The sequence below is a fragment of the Pseudorasbora parva genome, chromosome 22 (genome assembly GCF_024679245.1).
Source record: "Pseudorasbora parva isolate DD20220531a chromosome 22, ASM2467924v1, whole genome shotgun sequence".
Lineage (NCBI taxonomy): Eukaryota > Metazoa > Chordata > Actinopteri > Cypriniformes > Gobionidae > Pseudorasbora > Pseudorasbora parva.
In genome coordinates, this window is record NC_090193.1 from 35,812,734 (window position 1) to 35,837,206 (window position 24,473).

At 40.3% G+C, this 24,473-nt stretch overlaps 1 protein-coding gene across 1 annotated transcript; it reads right to left on the reverse strand.

The window, feature by feature from the left end:
* Positions 1-340: 340 nt before the first annotated feature.
* On the reverse strand, positions 341-23,832 carry wnt4 (wingless-type MMTV integration site family, member 4). Its single transcript, XM_067431597.1, has 5 exons — positions 23,267-23,832; positions 5,196-5,431; positions 4,584-4,715; positions 1,916-2,058; positions 341-1,839 (listed from the first exon to the last, which is right to left on the reverse strand). Exons 1-5 carry the CDS (start codon positions 23,341-23,343, stop codon positions 1,369-1,371), a joined length of 1,059 nt encoding a protein of 352 aa, XP_067287698.1. The 5' UTR covers positions 23,344-23,832; the 3' UTR covers positions 341-1,368.
* Between the last annotated feature and the right edge of the window lie 641 nt (positions 23,833-24,473).

Sequence of the window (24,473 nt, forward strand, 5' to 3'; positions counted from 1 at the left end):
CTCAGGTTTCATCAAAAAGATCTTCATTTGTTTTCCGAAGATGAACAGACGTCTTACGGGCTTGGAACGACATGAGGGACAATGACAGGAAGTAAACTCTACACAATGTGTATTTTAATCCTAGTGTAAAACCCATCAAACTAAAATTCTAAAAAAAATTGCCACTCCTTTGCTTCCTGTTCCTCAGTTCCTTTGGATAAAAGAGTCTGCTAAATTAATAAATGTAAATGTCAAATTACATTTATAAAGACTGTTAAATTATAGTACCCTGCTAAAAAGACCAGATTGAGTGTGTGTGTGTGTTTTGTGTTGTTGTTTTTTGGTGAAGCTAGTTAACTAAGGATAAGCAATAAGCACAAGGATGTCAGTCTTTGACACAGCATATATTTCAATTTAACATACATTCATATGAAATATAGTCCTCTTCAGTGTATAAGTCTTTACAAACCTATGTTTCTTTTAAAAGCATACTGGATAGCAAGTTGTACTATAGAGAAGCTTGGAGTTATGGTATCGTACATAGTCGCCATAAATAATTCAGTCACTCTGTCTGACTAATGGAGCGGGGAATGCTGGGGGATTTGTTTATTTGTGATATGTGCGTCTGGAGAGGAAAAGTGCTAGAGTCATCGTGCACAGAATCCATGGTCCAAGCATCCCAAGCGGGTAAACAATTTATGTTTGTCAGTTTTGCGCCAGATGCATGGTTACAGCTCACCACCAATGATCTGTCTGCGTCACTAGCTACGACTTTTCATTTTCAAAGCGCCCCTTTTGAACAGCTTGTTAACACTTGTAATATTTCCACTCCGCCTCGTGCGGAGTTGGTTCGCATCCCTTCTAAAGCGGGGCTCGCTTTAACACTCAGCTCTACACGCTATCGGTGAGTGATTCTTGAATTCAAGCAGCATCACAGGAACGAGTATGGAAAGTACATGTACGCCTGGACTGCATCTCAGCACGTAGTGTTCGATAGTTCGGTTAGTCCATCTTTCAAGATGAAACCCTAAAGCAGCATTAACGATGAAAAGGCTTTTAAATGTTGACCCTTCTCCATATCCATGTGCCCCTGATCCCGCCGGGTCAATGTCTGTTCCCAATCACATTAAAAATTCACTCTCTATTCGATTGCAATAAGTTAAAAAATATACATATATATAAAAATAAGAGAGCAACCGCAATTAATAACAGAACGAGGAGAGAGAAAAATACTCTCAATTGGGACGTCAGATATATAAGTCTCATGTATGACATGTTCCTCTATCATTGCATGAAATGCCTGGGAATGTCTCTGTCCTCCCTTGTGTGTATTTGCCTAGTTTCCCTGTGCACGTAGGGAAGCGTTAAGGGAACGTTCTGCCATCTGGATCACCGGCACGTGTGCATCTCCACCATCTTGCGACACTGTTTGCACTTGACGTAGCAGCACCAGTGGAACTTGCAGCTGCAGCGGTCGACCACCTCCACCTCCTCCGTGTGGAATCCGCGACCGCAGCACATGAGCTCGCAGCCGTCGATGGCCTTCGAGGTCTTGTTGCAAAAGCGCCCTGCGGTTCCCAGGATGCCCGGCGTTCTGGGGTCGTGCTCACAGAAGTCTGGGCTCGGGTCCAGGTACACCAGATCTTCGTCCGTGTGCGGCTTGAACTGCGAGTTTCGCGGAACCAGGACCTTGGTGGTGCCCACTTTCCGCAGCTCCACTTCTGTGGCCCCGTCGAATTTCTCTTTGATGACGTTGCCCACTTTGCGGAACGGCGGCATTGCTTTCCAGCAGGTCTTCACCTCGCAGGAGCCGGAAACGCCGTGGCACTTGCATTCCACTCGCATGTGGTTGAGAATCGCCTTGGAGTGGTAAAAGAAATGCCATTTAATAACAAATCATGAGTGTTAAAACCTTGATGTTTGTGAAGCCTCTTACCTTCCTCCCTGCCTCATTATTATGAAGGTTCATTAGGGCTCTGTTGGAGGACTGTCCTTTACTTCGTTCCCTGACGTCCACAAACGACTGGGAAAAAGCAACTCCATATGCAATATTATCTGAGCATCCTGACCACTGGAAACCTGTTGAGATAAAGACGGTCAAGGATGGTGAAGTTTACTAATGGGTCCTGCACACGAATGTTCTTTGCGAATGTTCCTTGTCAGACTGTACGAACATGATCACCGCTGTAAGCCATGTCACACTGTAAGATCTCAGTTGTCATTAATGTCAGACTGTACGATAGTAAAGGCGTTTTAAAAACGGACGCACGCAAGAGAACTCATCCGGTGTTTTATATCATCAATGAATTACATGCGGGACTGAAATGGAGACTACAAAGAAATCTCTAGCTCTCGTTTTGGTCGTGGTTTGACCTGAAAAACCGAGATATTAGATGATCGTCATTGGAGAAGTCACACTGCAGGATTGTGCACCAGATCTTCTGTCACTGCCAGAATTTCGTCTGAGGTAAAATTTGATCACAGTGGTCATAAATCGGCTGCCGGTGAACGTGTGAAACTAACGATCAAAGACTTCAGTTTTCGGCTTAGGATAAGAGGAATCTTTTAGGATTTGCAAAATTTGTCTCAGATGGCCAAATCGTGGCCAAAATCGCGCAGTGTGCATTTTGGCTTAAGAGAAATCTGGAGTTTTATCAGTCTATTTAGTATTGGATTGGTATATCATCATTCTAACAGTTTTACAGGTTACTAACATCCACCATCTATCCATCTGTATATCTATCTGTGTATCTCCATGTGTCCATCCATCCATCCATCCATTCATCCATCTGTATATCTTTCTGTGTATCTTCATCCATCCATCCATCCATCTATCTGTATATCTTTCTGTGTATCTCCATCCATCCATCCATCCATCCATCCATCTATCTGTATATCTTTCTGTGTATCTCCATCCATCCATCCATCCATCCATCCATCCATCTGTATATCTGCATCCACCATCCATCTGTATATCTATCTGTGTATCTCCATCCATCCATCCATCCATTCATCCATCTGTATATCTTTCTGTGTATCTTCATCCATCCATCCATCCATCCATCCATCTATCTGTATATCTTTCTGTGTAACTCCATCCATCCATCCATCCATCCATATATTTGCATCCACCATCCATCTGTATATCTATCTGTGTATCTCCATGTGTCCATCCATGTGTCCATCCATCCATCCATCCATTCATCCATCTGTATATCTTTCTGTGTATCTTCATCCATCCATCCATCCATCTATCTGTATATCTTTCTGTGTATCTCCATCCATCCATCCATCCATCCATCCATCCATCCATCCATATATTTGCATCCACCATCCGTCTGTATATCTATCTGTGTATCTCCATGTGTCCATCCATCCATCCATCCATCCATCCATCCATCCATCCATCCATCCATCCATCCATTCATCCATCTGTATATCTTTCTGTGTATCTTCATCCATCCATCCATCCATCTATCTGTATATCTTTTTGTGTATCTCCATCCATCCATCCATCCATCCATCCATCCATCCATCCATCCATCCATCCATCCGTATATCTGCATCCACCATCCATCTGTATATCTATCTGTGTATCTCCATCCATCCATCCATCCATCCATCCATCCATCCATTCATCCATCTGTATATCTTTCTGTGTATCTTCATCCATCCATCCATCCATCTATCTGTATATCTTTCTGTGTATCTCCATCCATCCATCCATCCATCCATCCATCCATCCATCCGTATATCTGCATCCACCATCCATCTGTATATCTATCTGTGTATCTCCATCCATCCATCCATCCATCCATCCATCCATCCATCCATCCATCCATCCGTATATCTGCATATCTATCTGTGTATCTCCATCCGTCCATATATCTGTATATCTTTCTGTGTATCTCCATCCATCCATCCATCCATCCATCCATCCATCCATCCATCCATCCATCCGTATATCTGCATCCACCATCCATCTGTAAATCTGCATCCACCATCCATCTTTATATCTATCTGTGTATCTCCATCCATCCATCCATTTGTCTGCATCCACCATCTATCTATCTGTATATCTATCTTTGTATCTCCGTCCGTCCGTCCGTCCATCTGTATATCTGCATCCATCCGTCCATCTGTATATCTGCATCCATCCATCCATCCATCTGTATATCTTTCTGTGTATCTCCATCCATCCATCCATCCATCCATCCATCCATCCATCCATCCATCCATCCATCCATCCATCCATCCATCCATCCATCCATCCATCCATCCATCCATCCACCCATCCATCCATCCATCTATCCATCCATCCATCCATCCAGTTGCAGACCCTGTATGCTGTATTGAGATCTCGACACATTTCTTGTCTATGTTTGTTTGTGCAATCATTTAACAGTTATTATTGTATTACAATCTGTTTCAGATCCTGCTCATAAACAGCATCTGTGAATAACCTGAATCGTGACTGATCCCTTCACAAGTCATTTAGGCAACTCTTCACTGGTCAGTCAGGGTATGCAAGAATAATAATTGTGGTTTCATAGGAATATTAATGAGTAATCATCATAATTATTATTCAAAGAAATTACACATACCTTCTGGACTGACACCGTGCACATTGCGGTCACAGCCACACTTGTCCAGCTCTCCACTGCTGCAGGCTCTGGTCACTGCAAAGGCTACACTAGCAGCAGATATGGCGTACACAAATGCAGCTTCTCTGGTACCTGTGACAGAAACAAGCAAACATTAACCAACAATCATTTTGACCCAGAGCTCTTTATTTTTTATCGAGTGTTTATTGGAGTGGTCAAAGACCCTCGAACCACAAAATCCAATGTTTTTTTTTGTTTTTTTTACTGTATTCAAGGACTTTTGTGGTTGAAACGTGAACTAACAAGTTATCTATCGTAGACATACTTTTTTTTTTACAGTGTTAAGGGGGTCAATTTGACCCCCATTAGAATATAAGAAATGTTTCAGTAGAAGACCTAAAAATGCTCTAAATTCAAACTTAACCCAAAAAATGTATGTCTACATGTGTATCTGAATGCATAAAGAAGAGAAATGACTTTAGGACCCAGGACATCATTTTGACCCGTGAGGGAAGGGTTTGTTACAAAGTGCGAGGGAAGGATGAGGGTTAAGCCCCCTCGTGGTTTTCAGCAGAGCTGGCTTCATGTAGATTTAAATGCGATGCCACTTACCTTGTGTGACCACTTTGCCGAACACAGGAACGCTCTCTAACGTGGAGCAGTTCCAGCGTCGGTTGCGGAACTGAAATTGGCACTCGTCGATGGCGAGCTGGGCGCCCCGGCGGACCGCGTCCATCACCTCCACGTTACGCTTGCAGATCTGAACCTGCCTCTGGATGAGTCCTCTGAGCTTCTCACAGGTTTCTTCATCAGAGATGCTCCCCACTGATGACAGCTTTGCCAGGTATCTGAAGACAAACCATTAATACACAAGAAAACATGTTTGATTTTGTTGAAGCTGAATTTTTTCGAGCTGGAAGAAAAAAGCATAAATATCACAATTATGCTGGGTGAATCAATTCCTAGCGATTATTATAGAATGAATTTGTATTTATTAGTTTAGCTGTTATTATATTTCCATATTTTGACATCCGGTTTAAATGTTTTTGTTTTACAGTGTTTTGTAGTTATAGTTTTCAATATATTTAGACTAAATTTTTAAGTTTTTTTTTTAAACTTATATAACGTTAAATATTTTTTCCAATTTTTCCTTATTGTTAGTTAATGATAACTATTGCATTATTTGATGTAAATAAATGTAAACTTTTTGTAGTTTTATTTTTAGTATGTTAGGGCTTCCAAAGTTTAACTGATATCATTGAAATATTAAACTTTTCAGTGTTCATTATCTAGTAACATTTTCGTGTTTAATGAAGGCAGGTTATAATGGTATAAAATAAACTAAATAAATAATAATATACTGAGTATATAAAACCAAAATGAATTTGTCATCAATTTATTTATATAGTTATTTTGGGTTTTATTGTCATTGTCCCATCAATTTAGGCCTGTACACACACACACACACACGTTTGTTTTCGTGAAATGTGGGCACATTCCATAGGTGTAATGGTTTTTATACTGTACAAACCGTATTTTCTATCCCCTGTCACTGCCCCTGCCCCTAAACCTACCCATCACAGGAAACATTCTGCATTTTTACTTTCTCAAAATTTTGAAACGTCACTTTCTCAGCCTTTTGAAAAGTGGGGACATGGGTAACGTCCTCATATTTCACCCTCTCCTGTAACACCTGTGTCATACCCATGTCATTATACACATCTGTGTCCTGATATCCCCCCCCCCCCCACACACACACACACGTGTGTAATGTTAAATGCCTTCATTTAGTTGTTGTTATAGTTTCTGTGTGTAATAACACTGCATTGTCGCACTAACAGGTTTTTCCATTGACTCTTTATAGCACAAAAAGCACTAATATAAACGGTGTGGCCCTCCTGTGATGTTCCTGGAAGGCTGTGCTCGGCGGATGAGGTAAGGGTGATGTTGAGAGAGGCGGATAGAGACTATCTTCAGCCATCACCTCCAGGGCCAGGGGGTCGGGGCAACACCATCGCTTTAATGGGTCTGCTGAGCTCCATCTCTTTAAGGCACCTTATAAAAATAGTCCTATACTACAACACAGCGCACAGATTTCATCCGTATACACCAAGCTTGGTCTCATTATCATCCAGAACGGGTGGAGATCAAAGTCTTGACTGTTTAAGTTCTGCACAGATGCATTTAGTGGCTTGCGTGCAGGTGATGTTTGCAAGAGTGCTCACGGACGGGTTTGTTTGGTGTTATTTGTCTCTAAAGGTCTTTTGGTGTGGTACTGACTAATTCAGAAGTACGCCCAAATGTATCGCGGATGAAAGTCTCAGAATGGCTTTGAAGATTCTGTGCTGTAAATACTCATTAAAGTTGCAAGATCTTGTGGTTTACCGATTCGGGTTCTAGCCCTCAAAATCAGTGCAAATCGAACTTGCCTAAAGAAATTAGTCTTTCACAGTGATGCTTTAGATAAAGCATTTTTGGTTCCCCAAAGAACATTTCAATGATCAGTTTTAAAAATAAATTTTTAAAGAAACCTGTTTCCACTATTAAAAAAAAACTTTTGTTGTGATGATTAACAATATGGATTAACTTCAAAGTTAACATCAACTAACAATGGAAAATACTAAAGTGTTTATTAATCTTAGTTTATGCTAATTTCAGCATTTAACATTAACATTCAATGTTGTATCTATTAAAAGGGATAGTTCACCTCAAAATTAAAATTATTCCATAATTAACTCGCCCTCAAGCCATCCTTGGTGTATATGACATTCTTATTTCAGCCAAAGACAATCAGAGTTATATCCTGGCTCTTCCAAGTCTTATAATGGGAGTAAATGGTACCTTATTTTTTAAAGCGCAAAAAAGTGCATCCATCCATTATAAAAGAAACCCATACAGCTTCAGGCAGTTAATGACGGCATTCTGAAGCAAAACGATGTGATTGTAGTTTATTAACTGGCTTAATAAAAGAAGAGTTAGCCTAGAAATCTAGACGCACCCTAGCGGCAGCAAATCTAATCTGCCCGCCAGTGTCGTCTAGCAACTCTCAATACACTTCTGAGCTGTATTCGCCTAACTCTTGCCCGGCCAATCACATCGTGTATAGAGTCGGTGGGCGGGGCCATAAGGATGACGGCCGAGTTGTGTTTGAGTGCTTCTAGTAAACACAGAAACTGGCAAACGGCGGTCTTTTGAATCAGCTTTGACCGCGACTCTGGAAGACTTGGAGTTAAAGGGATACTTCACTGCCTTTTCATATTAAACTATGTTATTCCCTTAACTTAAACGAGTTGATACACACCTCTCTTGTCTCAGTGCGTGCACTTAATCTCTCTGAAACGCAGTGACGATCTGATAGCATTTAGCTTAGCTCCCTAAGCCCAGTTCATTCACTATGGAACCAAACCGAGATCAAGTTAAAAGTACCAAACACCTCCACGTTTCTCCTATTTAAATACAGTTACACGGATAGTTGAACGATCAAGTATGGTGACAAAATAAAACTTGGCGCGTTTCTAATCGGATTAAAAAGGAGAACTATAATGTATGGCGGAATAGCACTTCTGAGAGTACTTCGGCTCGGCGCAGTAAAAAGTCCCGGCCGAAACATCTTCCCTCACATCTCCCTATTGACAGAAATGAGAGTGAGGGGGAGGTGTGAGGAAAGATGTTTCGGCCGGGACTTTTTACTGCGCCGAGCCGAAGTACTCTCAGAAGTGCTAATCCGCCATACATTATAGTTCTCCTTTTTAATCCGATTAGAGAAGTACCAAATTTTATTTAGTCACCATACTTGATCGTTCAACTATTCGTGTAACTGTATTTAAATAGGGAAAAGATGGAGGTGTTTGGTACTTTTAACTTGATCTCTGTTTGGTACCATAGTGAATGAACTTAGTGGGCTAAGCTAAATGCTATCAGATCATCACCGCGCGTCAGAGAGATTAAGGGTGCGTTCACACTTGTAGTTCGGTTCGTTTGGTTCGTTTGGTCTGGACAAAATATGAGGGATTATAAATCATCCTGTTATGCTCTCCGACGCGCCGTTAAAGCCGCAAAGCTCCGTTATAGGGATCGCGTGGAGTCTTATTTTCAAATCAACGACTCCCGGCGGATGTGGCAGGGACTGAGGACCATCTGTGCTTTTGAAACGAAATCCTCTGCAGAAGTGAGAGCTGATCCGTTGCTTGTGAACGAGTTAAACTCTTTCTACACTCGCTTTGATGGAAATCGCGGCAGCGCGACACCGCGGAGTGACGCGTCAGACAGAATCACTCAGAGCTGCAACAATCACGTGATCTCTGTCTCGGAGGATGAAGTTCGTAGGACACTCAAACGTGTGGATGTTAGGAAAGCTGCTGGGCCGGATGGCGTTTCAGGTCGTGTCCTGCGGTCCTGTGCTGATCAGCTCGCCGGACTCCTCACATCCATCTTCAATGAGTCCCTTGCTACATCTGTGGTCCCAACCTCATTCAAAAAATCCACCATCATCCCTGTCCCTAAGAACAGTAAACCCTCTTGCCTAAATGACTATCGCCCAGTGGCTCTCACGTCTTTAGTCATGAAGGTCTTTGAGAGACTCATCAAAAACAACATTTGCTCCTCCATCCCCGACACCTTGGACCCTCTTCAGTTCGCTTATCGTCCCAATAGATCGACTGAAGATGCCATCTCTCACGTCCTCCACTCCTCCCTCACACACATCGACAGCAAGAATGGGAACTATGTAAGACTGCTATTTATTGACTATAGTTCAGCCTTTAACACCATAGTTCCCATTAAGCTAACTAACAAACTCCTGGATCTCGGACTGAACTCTTCTCTCTGTCACTGGATTGAAGATTTCCTCACTGGCAGACCTCAGGTGGTGAGAGTAGGACAGTTCACCTCCACCTCCATCACCGTGAGTGTGGGAGCTCCACAGGGCTGTGTCCTCAGTCCCCTGCTCTACTCTCTCTACACGCATGACTGTTTGTCCACACACAGCTCCACCTCTGTCATCAAGTTTGCGGATGATACTGTTGTCCTGGGCCTCATTTCCAACAACAATAAGACCGCATACTTGGACGAAGTGGAGCAACTGACATCATGGTGCAAAGACAACTTTCTCCTTCTGAATGTGAACAAGACCAAAGAACTGATTGTGGACTTCAGGAAGAGACAGCAACGGTCATATTCCCCTCTCATGATCAGCGGGACACCAGTAGAGAGAGTGAGCAGCTTCAAATACCTGGGTGTGAACATCTCAGAGGACCTGACCTGGACTGCACATATCCAGTCTCAGATGAAAAAGGCCAGGCAAAGACTGTACCACCTGCGCCAGCTGAGGAAATTCCGGGTCTCACCAGCTATCCTGAAAACTTTCTATTCAGGGGCGATAGAAAGTTTACTGACTCAGTGCATCACAGCGTGGTATGGTAACAGCACCAGTCACGACTGCAAAACCCTGCAAAGAGTGGTGCGCTTGTCCGAGCGCATCTCAGGGTCAGCTCTCCCGTCTCTGCAGGACATCTACATCAAACGATGCAGAGGTAGAGCTACAAAAATCATCAAGGACATTAATCACCCGGCCAACCCCCACTTCACCCGGCTGCCTTCTGGTAAGCGCTTCCGTAGCCTGATGGCCAAAACTGAGAGACTCAGGAGGAGTTTCTTCCCACAGGCCATCAGACTCCTGAACGCTGTCACTTAACAACATGTCTCTATTTCTTTTACTTGATTTATTCATAATTCTACATATGTATATATATAGCACCTTATCCTATTCCTATTTTATCCTATTCCTATTTTATAATTTATTGTGCTTTTTTTGTTAATTGTTATTTGCTGTCCATGGAGCGGACCTGTTTACATTTCACTGCTGGTTGTATTCTGTATAACTGTGTATGTGACAAATAAAACTCTTGAACTTGAACTTGACCAAAAAACAAAAACAAAACATAATAGTCCTGGTCCGCTTAGCGTTCACACGGGCATTTTTAACAGCGAACCTAAAGTTACCGAACCAAAGGCACAGGGAGACGGTCACAACCTGATTGGTCGGCTTATATGACGTAGGAGCTCGTTTACCGAACATTCAAAACAATGCTGTGTGCGGATTACACGCGCGGGCTTTTATGCGTGTACATATGGCATTATTTTTTACCAGAGAACTCATGAAGAGCTCATAAAATGTTCAAAACAACGCTGTGTGCTGGATTAAACGCGATCATTTTATGCGTGTAACACATATGGCATTATTTTTTACCAGAGAACTCATGAAGAGCTCATGAAATGTTCAAAACAACGCTGTGTGCTGGATTAAACGCGATCATTTTATGCGTGTACATGTGGCATTATTTTTACCCGCTGAGAACTCATGAAGAGCTCATGAAATGTTCAAAACATTCAAAACAGCAGCAGGATTTCCCCCTTGTGCAGAAAAGAGATGGGCGACTCTTATGCAAAAGAGACGGCCGTTCTGTCGTCTGTACCTGCTAATAATGGGCAACACAGGAACTTTGATGAGAAGAGCCAGATATGCTTTTTGTGTGATTTTTCTAGCATTTTCGAAACATGCTCGTCTGACCAAATATTGATTAGGCACTTCGTTGCTCCACGTTTGCCCTCTAACGTTAAAGTTACTAATTTTGAATACACCGATCTTTCCGCGTCGTCAAATCAGCTGCATTATGCGTCGCGTCTTGTGACATTATACGTCCGTTTTTTGGTCCGTTTTACATGTCTTTGGTCCGTGTTGCGTTCATATATCAATCGAACCGCACTAGAGTTCGTTTGGAAGCGGACCGAGACCCATCTTTTTAGCGGTCTCAGTCCGCTTGTGCGCACCAGGGTTCGGATGGCAGCGTTCACATATGTTCAAATGAACCGCACTAACAGAGCAATCGCACCAGGGTTCGTTTTAATCTAACCAAACCTGATAAGTGTGAACTTGTGTGAAGTGTAATGGTGAGTTTCCAGACCAAACATCTTGATGTGGGTCTGGCTTGTCAGGCTAAAGAAGAGTGACATCTGACCCAAAGTATGACGTATTGATGTACGGTGAAGTGTAGAGAATAGAGCAAAACCCCAGTCATGTAGGATTTCGATATATATACGAGATGAGAAGCTTGAGTTTGTTGCTCAGCTCTTTGTTTGAACCACAAGATTCATAGCTTACGCTATAGTCATACATCAATAAGTCATGTGTCGGGTCAGAGTCCTGCTGGAGCTCGACAGGCGTACCCCCTGGAGCCATATGGATTACTTTTATGCTGGATAGATGTGCGTTTTTGGGTTGCAAATTCTAGTGTACCATTCACTCCCATTATAAAGCTGGGAAGAGCCAGGATATGTTTAATATAACTCTGATTGTATTCATCTGAAAGAAGACAGTCATACATAGAGGAAAGTATGGGAGAATTTGCATTTTTGGGTGAACTAACCCTTTACCATTATTTAATGGATCTCTGCTAACATGAGCTAACAATAAACAGCTGTATTTTTATTGAGTAATTTTGATCAAATATTCAAATATGAACTAATGATCCCTTGTTTGTCTGCAAGGGTACTGTTTAAACGCACAGTTACCTGACAAATATAAATAGTAAACCTGCCTCTTCATTTTCTTCCGTTCCAGATAGGGGTGATTCAGGTTATACTATTTTTTTATTTTATTCTCCAATTAATAGTTTAATTCCATTTCTGTGTAAAGCACTTTGAATTGCCACTGTGTATGAAATGTGCTATATAAATAAACTTGCCTTGCCTAATGATAACTAATGGGACTTTATTGTAAAGTGTAGTGTTACCGCCTTTTGTGGAATGGAAAGTTTCTATGAATGTGGAACCGTATTTGCATTCCAGTGTGCCGTTTTCTTTTGTTATTTTGGTCACACTTTAGTTTAGTTTCCCATTCTCTCTATTAACTCCAACTTTTGCTTCAAACTCCTAATGACTGCTTATTAACAGTTGGTAAAGTAGTGGTTAGGTTTAGGTATTGGTTGGATTGTGGGATGTAGAATATAATCATTCAGAATAAGGCATTAATATGTGCTTTAAAAGTAATAATAAACAGCCAGTGTCCTAGTATTATGCATGCTAATAAGTTAATAACTGTTTAATAGTGAGAAGCGGACTCTAAAGTGTTACCGTTATTTTGTTATAACGTTGCACTCGCATCTTGCTTTTTTTATGACACAGCCACTGTGTCCAAAATTGCATACTGTATAGTAGTTACTAAATTTGGTTTGAAATGTATTTTGCAACTGTTAAAAAAAACACTGTGTATAGTATGAATGTTAGCAGTGCTGCGTTCCAGTTCGTTTTTTAATATGCCCTTCACTCGTGAACTTCCCTCAGTCTCGTTCACTCAGATGTGCGTCGTTGCTTACGTTGCAGGAGTGCCCACTACAGGCGGAACATTAATATTAATAGACTGAACTGAAGCGCCCTTAAGCCCTTGATCACTTGGAATCCATTATGGAATTGATTTATTATGATTTTTTTTCATTGACAAAATTGTTTAATGCAACATTCTATACACTCTAAAAAATGCTGGGTTAAAAACAACCCAAGTTGGGTTGAAAATGCACTAACCCAACAATTGAGTTGTTTTAACCCAGTGGTTGAGTTGTTTTAACCCAGTGGTTGGGTTAAATGTTGCTTAAGACAACCCAATTGCTGGGTAAGAACAACTCAACCATTGGGTTAAAACAACCCAATTGTTGGGTTAGTGCATTTTCAACCCAACTTGGGTTGTTTTTAACCCAGCATTTTTTAGAGTGTATGTATATAGGTGTATTCGGGTTGTTTTAAATGCTTTTAAAAATATTTAAAATATTGTTTGTTACTCTACAAAATAAGAGTTGTTTGTGGTAGGGTAAATCAAACGCGATATGTGGTGACGTCACAATCACTTTGCATTGTGGTATATGAAGCTGCCTGAAGTGTACATATGAAGTAGACTCGCTCCCTCTGTCAAAATCGAGGGAGCGAGGGTCTGTCCATATGAACTTCCCTGGTCCACTTCAGGAAGTGGAGCGCACTTCAAAATGGCGGCTGGGATTTCCCAGAGGGGAAGTGCTTAGGGAAGTTTGCAAGTGGGTGTCTAAAAGTGGATTACAACGCAGCATAGTATAAATGAGATTCAGATGCACAACATCACTAGAGTTGTCACGGTCATGTGACCTACCAGCGTCAGTTGCGTCGCTTCACTGTCAAGTTGAAGATAAATGTACTCCTGTGGCCTCATGGGATAGTAAAGTGTCCATCGTATGCACATTTCAGAATCTCAGTGGCAGTAGTCGGTCATCCGGGTTCTTTTCGCCTACTGTTTTATCAATACTATGATACAATTTGGACAAACCACTTGGCTCACATACTGTTTTTACTCCTAATTTATAGTATGGAAGCATATTCGGATGCAGGGGTCTCTAGACCTTGCTTTTTTTTTTTCATTCCACTGACCGGAGTCTCATACATTTAACACCAAAAACAAATTCTGTGTGAATGGCCCCTAAGTGTGTATAACTATCTTATGGCCTGCTTTGTTTCAGAGGCTCTTTTTACCAAGTTAAAAACAGCACATCTAGATCCCAGCGGCTGGCAGCGGTGCATCTCACCCTCTCTGCTGTTGACAAGAGCTGATTTTGAAGGCCAAGGCTGGGGCAGATAAGAACCAAACACCTCCTTGTTGACAAGACCGTCATCTCTGCTCTCGCAAGCTTTGATAACACACTCCTGTCCGGCCAGAAGATGATGCAATGACATCAGTGGCCAGATGCAGATGCATTCTGCATGGTGGGTGACTGAGTTTCTTTTTTATCATGTGTAGCATCTGTGGACGATTGCAAGTTCTTGCATGTGTGTTTACAGCTTTTGTTTGTTACACCAGTAAATGAGTTCTGTGATCCTGACCTGATAATGAATCTGGCAGCCAAATGGCAGCGCAGGCCCGTCCGTTCTGGCGGGATAAGCGCTGGAACACAATATATCAGTGCCAGATGCTCTCATAAGACCTGTGCTCGTATCAAGCTCGGGGTTTTGACAAACAAAACACCTGAAGAGCGGCGTGCTGCATATTTCTCTGGGGAAAAGATTGTCGGAGACCTTGAGAGGATCTTGTTTTCATTGCTCCTCATTTCTAGCGTTCTCTCCTACGTTGTTTTCAAACAACGTACTCGCTAATCGCAGCGCTAAGTTTGGGAAAACAAGGGGAGCCGACGCGACTGAGGGATTTTTGTGAAAGAATGGGAGATGCCTTCGCCTGTGTTTCTGGGAGGTTTTTGCGGAGCATTCCACCTGGAGCACGGTGCCTTCTTCCTTTTGTGTCATGTTTGTGTTGAATTACACAACCCCGGCCTCCGAGCGCTGTCGGCTCCAGATGGCTTAGCCAAGCGCGACTTAGCACGCAACCATGCTGTTCGAGAGAGTTTCAAAGAGAATGAAAGAGAAAAGAAATCGCCAACTCGGACACAGACCAGGCTGCATATATCCGCTCGCCTCTTACTACTGTCAATGAATAAACAAACTTATGTACACTACCATTCAAGAGTATAGGGTCGGTAAGACTCTTATGCTCATCAAGTCTGCATTAATTTGAGCAAAAATACAGTAAATGTGTAATATTGTGAAATAATAGTGCAATTTAAAAAAGCTGTTTTCTATTTAAATATATGTTCAAATGTAATGTATTCCTGTGATCAAAGCTGAATTTTCAGCATCATTACTCCAGTCTTCAGTGTCACATGATCCTTCACAAATCATTCTAATATGATGATTTGCTGCTTAAGAAACACTTCTTATTATTATCAATGTTGAAAATAGTTCATATTTTTGTGGAGCCCATGATTTCAAGATTCTTTTGATGAATAGAAAGTACAAAAGTGCCAAATCATAGAAATTAAAGCGCTTACATTTTTAGAAAGCTTAAGTAAAATTGTCTTTACTGTCAAAAAAGTATACATTTAATAAATAAAATAAAAAAACATACAAACAAAAAACTTACAGACCCCAATTTTTTTTAAAGGTATGTGTATGTACACACACATGCTCAGAGTAGGAAATTGCAACTAAAAAAGCTTTTTTTTTCCCTCTTAGCATCTTTTTGTGAGTTTATTTTTTTTAAATGTTTTTTGAGAATAAGTATTGACCGTCTATTTGCAGTATTTATTTAGAAAAGAGAATAATCGTCCGATGGCTGTTGACATTTCCTGTCTCTCTGTGGTAAATCGGTGTAGGTAAATATCAGACCTGAGCAAGCTACCGACAGCAAGTAAACATGCGTGCTGCGCCGTCCAAGGGCCACAATTTCATGTTGTTTGCAAAAATATTTGATATTTACATATTTGTCATCTGTGCGTCACAGGGCGACACATCTGTATTAAAAGCCGTTTGTCTGGCATAAATTCAGCGTTAGGTGCGTTTTAAGAAGACTGATGCATTTCATTACTTCGTATTTTTTTATTTATTATTATTAAACCAACTTAAAAACATTTAATGTCCCTTAGCAATACCAAGGAGTTTGTTTTGAACAGGAACATTATTGCTGTTACTATAATGCACGACTATTGGCATTGCTTAAACTTTTCCTAAAACTTTTTTTGGGTAACTTATCCTGCTGCACCTTTTGTGACAGACAGAAATGATACACTGCCAGGCCAAAAAAGTTGCAAATGCTTAAGAGTCTACAATTGCAGTGATATATATATATATATATATATATATATATATATATATATATATATATATATATATATATATATATATATATATATATATATATATTATATTATATTATATTATATTATATATATATATATATATATATATATATATATATATATATATATATATATAATATAATATAATATAATATAATATAATATAATAAAAAAATATATATTATTATTATTTTCCTAGCATTTTAAGTGCTTGGCAACTGTTCTTCTAACCCTTATTGATGGAGTCAGCTATGTAGGAAGACACATCATGGCCATATTCCAAGATCAGGCTCAAATTGTGAAAGAATGGTTGTAGGGAGCCAAACATATAACATGCTAGAAGTATAATAATCGCTGTTATAATGAGCCAATCATATACTCTTAAGCATTTGCCTATTTAAATCCAAACTGCAACTTTTTGGGGGGTTTTTTTGTTGGTGTTTTGGCTGGGCAGTGTACATGAAGTAGTGCAACTTGCTCATAATTTCCCTATTACTTCTCTTCATCAGATTTGATTTTCAGCTGGAAGATGATGAATTGCATTTCCCAAGGGCCAGTTGCATAAAGCCAATAAGAACTATTTTGACTTCATTTTCTTTTTCAACAGCATTCATTCAAAATAAAAATGTTTTGTAGCATTGCAAATCTCTGTCGCCTTTGATCACTTTAATGAACCCCTGCAGAATACGATTATTAATTTTGAAACTTAATTTTGAAAGATGTCATACAGAAAGGACCCAAAATGTGAGTCCAACATCCATCACGGAATGCGACATGCTTTCAGAAACAGATGTGTCATTCTTGCACAACTGTGTTTCTCTGATAAACAGCTCTAGTGTCCTCAATACCTCGGTGACTCATTGGTATTTCTAACTCTTGTGAACACTTAAAAGCACATGCACCAAAAAGTACCTTGCTTTTAGTTGTGAACGTTTGCCTGGAGCTACAAGACCGTCTTTAGTGTTTCATTTATGCTTATCTGCAGGTCTGGTGGATCTGTCTTTAACTCTAGAGGGCAGTGTTATCTCATTTATTAACAGTATATCCTAAAATATTAGCAGTTCAATTAACTGAACATTAATCATAAGGGTCTCATTTCGCGTCCAAGAAAATATCACACATCATTACTAATGCCTTTTAGCATCAAGAATACTTCAGAGCACTAAATGTCTTCCAGAAACGTATGAAAAGTAAACTATTATCTAAGCTCTACAGATTTATTCAGCTTTGGTAATTGTCGTCTATGAATATCTGCTTATGCACGGCAGGAGCTTTTGAATCATAACCAGCTAACAAAAAAAAAATGTGAAGAACATTTAGCTCACATTTCCAATTAGTTATGAAAATGTTATTTCTGATGTTGCAAACATCGAGTTTCTTAAACATTTATAAAATGTGAACATGAATGGAACATTCCATTTTAGCATTTTTCAAACATAATTGGAATGTTACATTTGAGTGTTCTCACATTTAAAAAAAAAATAATAATAATATCCCAAAAAAATGTTGCAGACAAAAACATTCAATGAATGATGTTAGGGCTACATATTAAGAACATTTTAGAGACCAGATAACTTTGAATGAAGGTTCTATGAATGTTACTGGAAAGAGTATTTGCTCATAAATTTGAGAGAACGTTAGCCAAAGTTCTGAGAAAGTTCCCTGTTAGCTGGGTGTATGCCTTAAAGCTACACTGTGTGATATTTTCCCCCATCTAGCGGTGTAAAGTATATGACCATCCAGTGAATAATAGTTTCTGTTCCTCTCAATTCTGATTTAGTTTTGACTCCTACGGTGGGCGATTTAGTCCAAGATTAACATGGCAATCCCCCTCTTCACATTCGACACGGTGCCATCGAGTGTTAAAACGCGAAAGGCGAAGCTTGAATTTACGGGTATGTCCCTCCTTGGCTAATGTACTTTCAAGATGGAGGGGCAACATGGCGACCGGCATTCGAACCCCTCACCCGTATGTATTTTCAATGGTATATTATAAACTTACGAGAATACTTTATCACTTGAAAGAAGTAAATATACATTAATGAGCACATATATTTATGAAAGAACTACGTGTTTTAGCTAAGAAAAAAACTAAAAAAGTTACACAGTGTAGCTTTAACCAAATGATAAACAGAACTATTTATGTAAAATATACTTTGAAGTAAATGGGTGCATTTATATATTTCATAGACATCCCTGCTTCTGAGTTCTAAAGAACATCCTAAACATCGTGTGTCCGGAACATCAGGACGCAGATCTTTAAAAGTGAAGGTGGATAGACAGGAGACTGGAGGGAATGCACACAGCAGAGATTGACTCGATTACTTTTGTCTATTTAGGTGTTTGTTGACAGGCCCAAATGGGAGTGTTGCAACTTCATTTTTAAGAGGAAAGAACTTGAGAAAGTTGTCTGACGGTGAGACAGGCCATATAAATACAAGAGCAAAGGCAAAAAAAGGTGAAATTGAGCATAAAAGGCCTCTCGTAAAGGTTGATGTGCCTCTCAATCTCATTTAGCATATGTGAAAAGCATTACTACTGCAAGAAAATGAATCCTGATAAGAGATTGCTCAAATTCATCTTTTCATTCTCTCTTTTACTTTATTTGTCCATCACCTGTTTTCTACATGTAGTGTGCAATATAGAGGTTTGCGAACATAAAAGGTCAGCAAAGTTTCAAAGATCAAAGTGCAGATTAATACGGTTATTGTCGTCAGGAATTCCAGCCTTACTTCCTGCACGAACCACGCAGGTTTGTTACACTTGCATTATGCCAGCTTATGGTCTTCATTGGCTACTTTTCTCTTGCTTAAACGATGTAGTTGTAGCGGAGACTGAAAGTGTTTCGTTTGAGTTGTTGAGAAAATGCTGTTTTCTTTGATGTGAAAGCACATCCTCTCTGTGCACTTCTAAAGGAAGAGGAGTCAGACTCGAATTGATAAAACTGACACCATCGTTACTGTTTTTATGCTAAGGAAGATTCAGGGTTGAACGTTTCCAATGCATGATGTAAACTGTAGACCAATCACAACAGACTGTGCCATCTGACCAATCAGAGCAGAGCTGGCTCTCAGGAAAAAAAGGCGTTTAGAGAGACCAAATCCTTTATCAAACCATTTCAGACACTGTGAGAGAAGAGGGGATGCTGAAATTAATATTATAATTATTTTTACATTGGACATATTGGATTGCAATATTAAGAACCTTTAAAAATAGCATAATGGGGCACTTTAACGAGGATATCCATGAGGACAAAGATAAGAGTGGCCTGTTTGATCAAATTAACCTTTTGATATGCTGTTGTATGAGTGGAGGTATGTGACAACAGGTTTTACAGCTTCATTACCCTGTTGTCACTGGTGTTATTTGTGTTATCAGCCCTCGGCGCCAGGATGTATTTCACATTTGAGGGTTCTCTCTTCTCATGTTGCTCATCAGCTGTGAACTATTTATTGACCGTCCATGTGCAAACGTCTCCACCACTGTTCTTTCCATCCCATACGGAGAGCAACGGCGTGTCACATCCTAAGCAAATACAGATGCATGGTTTTGTATTGTTTTATATTCTTCATCATAACTGCACCTACTTAGTGAACCTACTCTGACCTCCGCATCTTCAAACCATCTTAGCTTCTGTATCAGTGCAACTCTTTCTTTAGTTCTGAAAGGATTGCATCATGGAACTACAAAAGGAAAGTTCATCAAGACTTTAAACCATTGACTTGTGAAGGTTGCCTAGTGCTGTGTATTTTTTGGAGACACTATGGAAATTTTGGGAGGATATTTTTTCATCTGAAAGAGTTTTTTTTTAGAAAAGACAGTGCACTTCGTTCAGACTACACTGTATCAGCCTGATTTTGGCACAATCACGCTTCACAGCGTCCTGACAGAAGCTAGTATGTTTAATTTTTTTCAGCACATCTAACATTTACCAAACATGCCCCTTTGGTAGCCATTGTTTGTTTACTCCAGGGTTCCTCAAATCTAGCCCAAAATATCCACTTTCCTGCATAGTTTAGCTCTAACCCTGATCAAACATACCTGAACATTCTAATAAATGTCTTCAAAAACATTAGAAAATCACAGGTGGGTGTGTTTGATCAGGGTTGGAGCTAAACTCTGCAGCGCATTGGCACTCCAGGGCAAGATTTGAGGAACCCTGGTTTACGCTCTTGTGTCCGGAAGTCAGTTGCAAGCTCCGCCTTCTGGATGACATCACGCATGTTGTTGAAGATAACAAGCGATGATTGGTCAGGAAGCAACATGTCGTTTCTTGTTCACAAGGCGAAATCGCACGCAGTGACTATCGTAACTGACAAAAATATTGTGCAGTCTGAACCTGGCATAAGTTGGAACAGACGGAAAGTCTGTGTAAAGTTTGGTGGAATTAATTATAAAGCTCTAGGAGTTTCAGTCAGAAATGTTGGTCTCAGCTTAAAGGGACAGTTCACCTAAAATTGAAACTTTTCTCATTATTTACTCACTCCATCCCAGATGTTCAGAAGACGTTGATTCATCCACTGGGGTCGTATTGATTACCGTTACATCACTGTGTGTTTTTTCAAGTGTCAAACGAGTGGCAGCTATTCATATGGACTCACAGCGATGGATTATTTCCCTAAAAATCTGTGTTTGTGTTTATCTGAGGAAATAGTCATACACATCGGCGATGACATGAGGGCGTGTAAATGATTTTTGGGGGAACTATCCCTTTAAGGGTTTTTGAAGTTTGATCAATAACAGTATGCGGGCTTTGCCAAGCCGAGATAAAAGCAAGAGCCGCCGCTGCTTGTCAAAATACATTAGAATAAGTATTGACTATCTATTTGCAGTATTTATTTAGAAAAGAGTCTGTTTATTATTTACCATCTGTTATTTATGCTCTCCAATAAGTGATTCATTCCAGGTATTTTAACACAATAATTCATACAGCGATGTAAGCTTATATTTGCATGAACAAGCACTCGGTTTGAAGATGTGCAGGTGCGATACAACAGCTCTCGTGACCCGCACCTGCACCTCCACCCTCCATACAGGTGCGGTACAACTGCTCTCGTGACCCGCACCTCCACCCTCCATACAGGTGCGGATGGATGTGCTCAAGAATATTACATTCACACATCCCATAAATGAAAAGCTTTCAGCTGTACTTCAAAACATTTAATTATGACTGTCGAGTAAAGATTCGACACTTAGCCATCTATTCTGTTCTGTTTGTGTGTCTGAATGGTCAGGCGAAAGTTTTTATTTGAACATTCGAAATACTGTTTCTATTACTATTCTATTAGAACTTCAAGTGGCTTTACAGCTTGATACCTTTTAAGCACCACAAAGACCTTTATTCTCTAGTTCTTTGGAATATTGTGGTATTTTAAAAAGCCCAGAAGCCAAAACACTGATCTGAAGAACCTATAATGAAACATAAACATCTTTTTTAATCTTCAAAGAGGTTTGTGCCGAACCTATAACCTAGCACAGAAAAACCATCGCAGATCCTTTATTTTTACGAGTGCATCCAGGTGATATTGAACACAGGCTTCTTATATTATTCACAGGCTTTTTACAAATTAGTTTGGTTGCTCAATCTTATCAACGAGTCTGACAAAACATAAACAGTTTTTCTTAATCTTACTTTACATCTATATCTGATTGTGAGATCAAGCATAGCGTGCAGCATGTTTGTATAAGACGAGGTCACTGTTTATGTCATTTATACTGGAATAAGAGTGCTATGTTGCTAAGAAGATCTGTACGTCTGAAGATCTGTGGTCTTCATCAAAAAAGCATGCAACGAATTACAGTTGTCAGTTGTCGTACTGGTTCCATTGATTGAACAAAGTATTTTTTTCTTTTCTTTTAAGAATTGCAATTAATAACCCTTAACATACTTTGTTTGTTTTATTTGGATATTGCAGGTTTTACGGTTTGATTCTCTCATAGACCTATGCCCTTTCCTTGATCAAATTCATATTAACCTCACCTTTCGGTTCCTATCAAACAATTTACTTCAGAGCTAATCAGATATTTATGCCATTAATTCATTGTTTTCCTATAAAGCATGTTTATAGTGTTTCCTTATAGTACTCCATGCCTTTGTGTTTCTCATATAACTTGAAGCATTCGCATTTCATGTTTGCTAAACTTGTCTAATGCCTATTTGGCTACTTGCTAATACCTGTCCTGGGATGGGGTTGGAATAGTGTACAGGCTCCTGTCAGAATGATCATATTTTGTAGACAGGTAGGAGGTTTTCCTTTAGTGTGAAGCGTGTCTGTACATGCCCCAAACCTGTCACCACGCCTTTAGTTAAAAACACTCTTCCATCGAAAACTCAACTGCATCTGGATAGATTAAATGATGTGCTATTCTGCCCCGAGGATACAGATAAATAATCTTAAACAGCCTGAAATGCAAACATAGATTATAAATGTTGACATGGCCTCAGCCAAGCCTTTTATTCTGCTACTTAACCACATAAATGTCCAAATCAGATCACGGCTTCTTTGCTATAATCGTAAACTATTAGAAATCTTTCCTTTCTACAGCTGTCCTCAGCTCTGTAAATATGATGAAGAGAGCCGTTACTGCTGTCATATGCAAGCGTTGCTCTCCAGGCTGCGCGCAACCAGCGCCAAGCGCAGCTGTGCCGAATGCACATGAACTGAAAGTCTCCAAAGAACCAGTTTCATTTCCTTATATTTTGTGCTCTCCATACGATGCATGTTTTTGTTTAAACTGGCTTTATTTTCTATTATGGGCCACGTGTCTTCTGCGCGCTCATTAAGGAACGCGCTATATATTCTCATTTACAAGTTGTCTAGTTTCCTACAATCATCAGTCAGATTTGTGACTGCATGGCTCATAAGTTGTGATGCACTGACGCGCTTCTCATTTGCTTTTGGGAATCTGACTGACGTTAGTCATAACAGAAAACATAGACGTCAAAACATCACATGAATGAGGAAAGTGGTATTCACTTACAGCCAGTTGCTCGCATTGGCGGAGAAGAGTGCTAGAAAGAGCATAAGCAGTGACCTTATCAAATACTCCGATGACATCTTGAGAGGAGGAGAGGATACAATCAGGTAAAGGTTGCTGGGATAAAAATCCTCAGGAGTTTGTCAGGGGCACTGCGCTGAAAAGTTGCATCGAAGAGCGATTAATCCATCATTGCGCATCCATTTGGATGAGAAGCATGTCTGTCCGGACCAACAGTTCTTGCATCCGCGTATTATCAAGCGCAAGTGCTCAATGTAGCTTGTGTAGTGGCAGCAAAATCACACTGAGCGGTATCCTCTGATGCGATTTCTTCAGAGAGCGTGCAGCGGTTTCCACGGTCCACTTTTACGCAGCATCAGGTAAAGATGAACCACGCGCGGTCCCGCCAGTAAAGTGAGTCTAAATGACAGTCCGGTCCTGCGCATGCAGTTAAATTCATCTAAACGTGAAGTTCAGCTCGGTTTGATGACCTCTGTAGATGCCACTCTGAATTCAGTCTGAGAGTGAATGCTGAATTTACTGACTCCTGAAGGGTTTGGTAGGGGCGGCGCGTCATTTGGGGGAGGTTTTGATGTGTGAGAAAGCAGATAAAGGCGGGTTTAGTGCATGCATATATGTTTTCTCTTACGCTTGGCTGCCAAGTATTTTTAAGAGTTCTCCAGAGGGACTCAGTGCGGCAGCTATTCGCCGTGCTCGAAGTATAACCTCTTATACTTTTGGCAAGGTGTATTTTCCCTGGCCTCAGTGGCCCTAAACGCAAGTACTTTGTGGTTAAGATGCTATTTATAGACTGTCTCGTATTTTGACAGCTTTGTATAAAAATAGACATTATGCATATTATTAATGCTGTAATAGCATATAGCTGTCATTTAAATGAAAATGAAGATTTGCGAACCACTTCGAGACACAGCATCTCCAAAGATTTGGTTTATTAGGTTTACATTAACAAATAAACCAGCTTTAGTATTGAACATTGGGCTGGTTTCACCTCGGGGTGTTTTCTCCCAGCTCAATCCCAGCAACAGTTCATCATGTGTGTGCATATGCAATAGGGAACCACAACATATATTTCTATGCTGGTAAATATTACGTGTAATTGTTTTTTTGTATACCTAGTACTGGACTGAGAGACAAGTGTTTGACTGGGTCACTCAAAATCATTGTTGACCAACAGAGGGAGAAAGTGAGT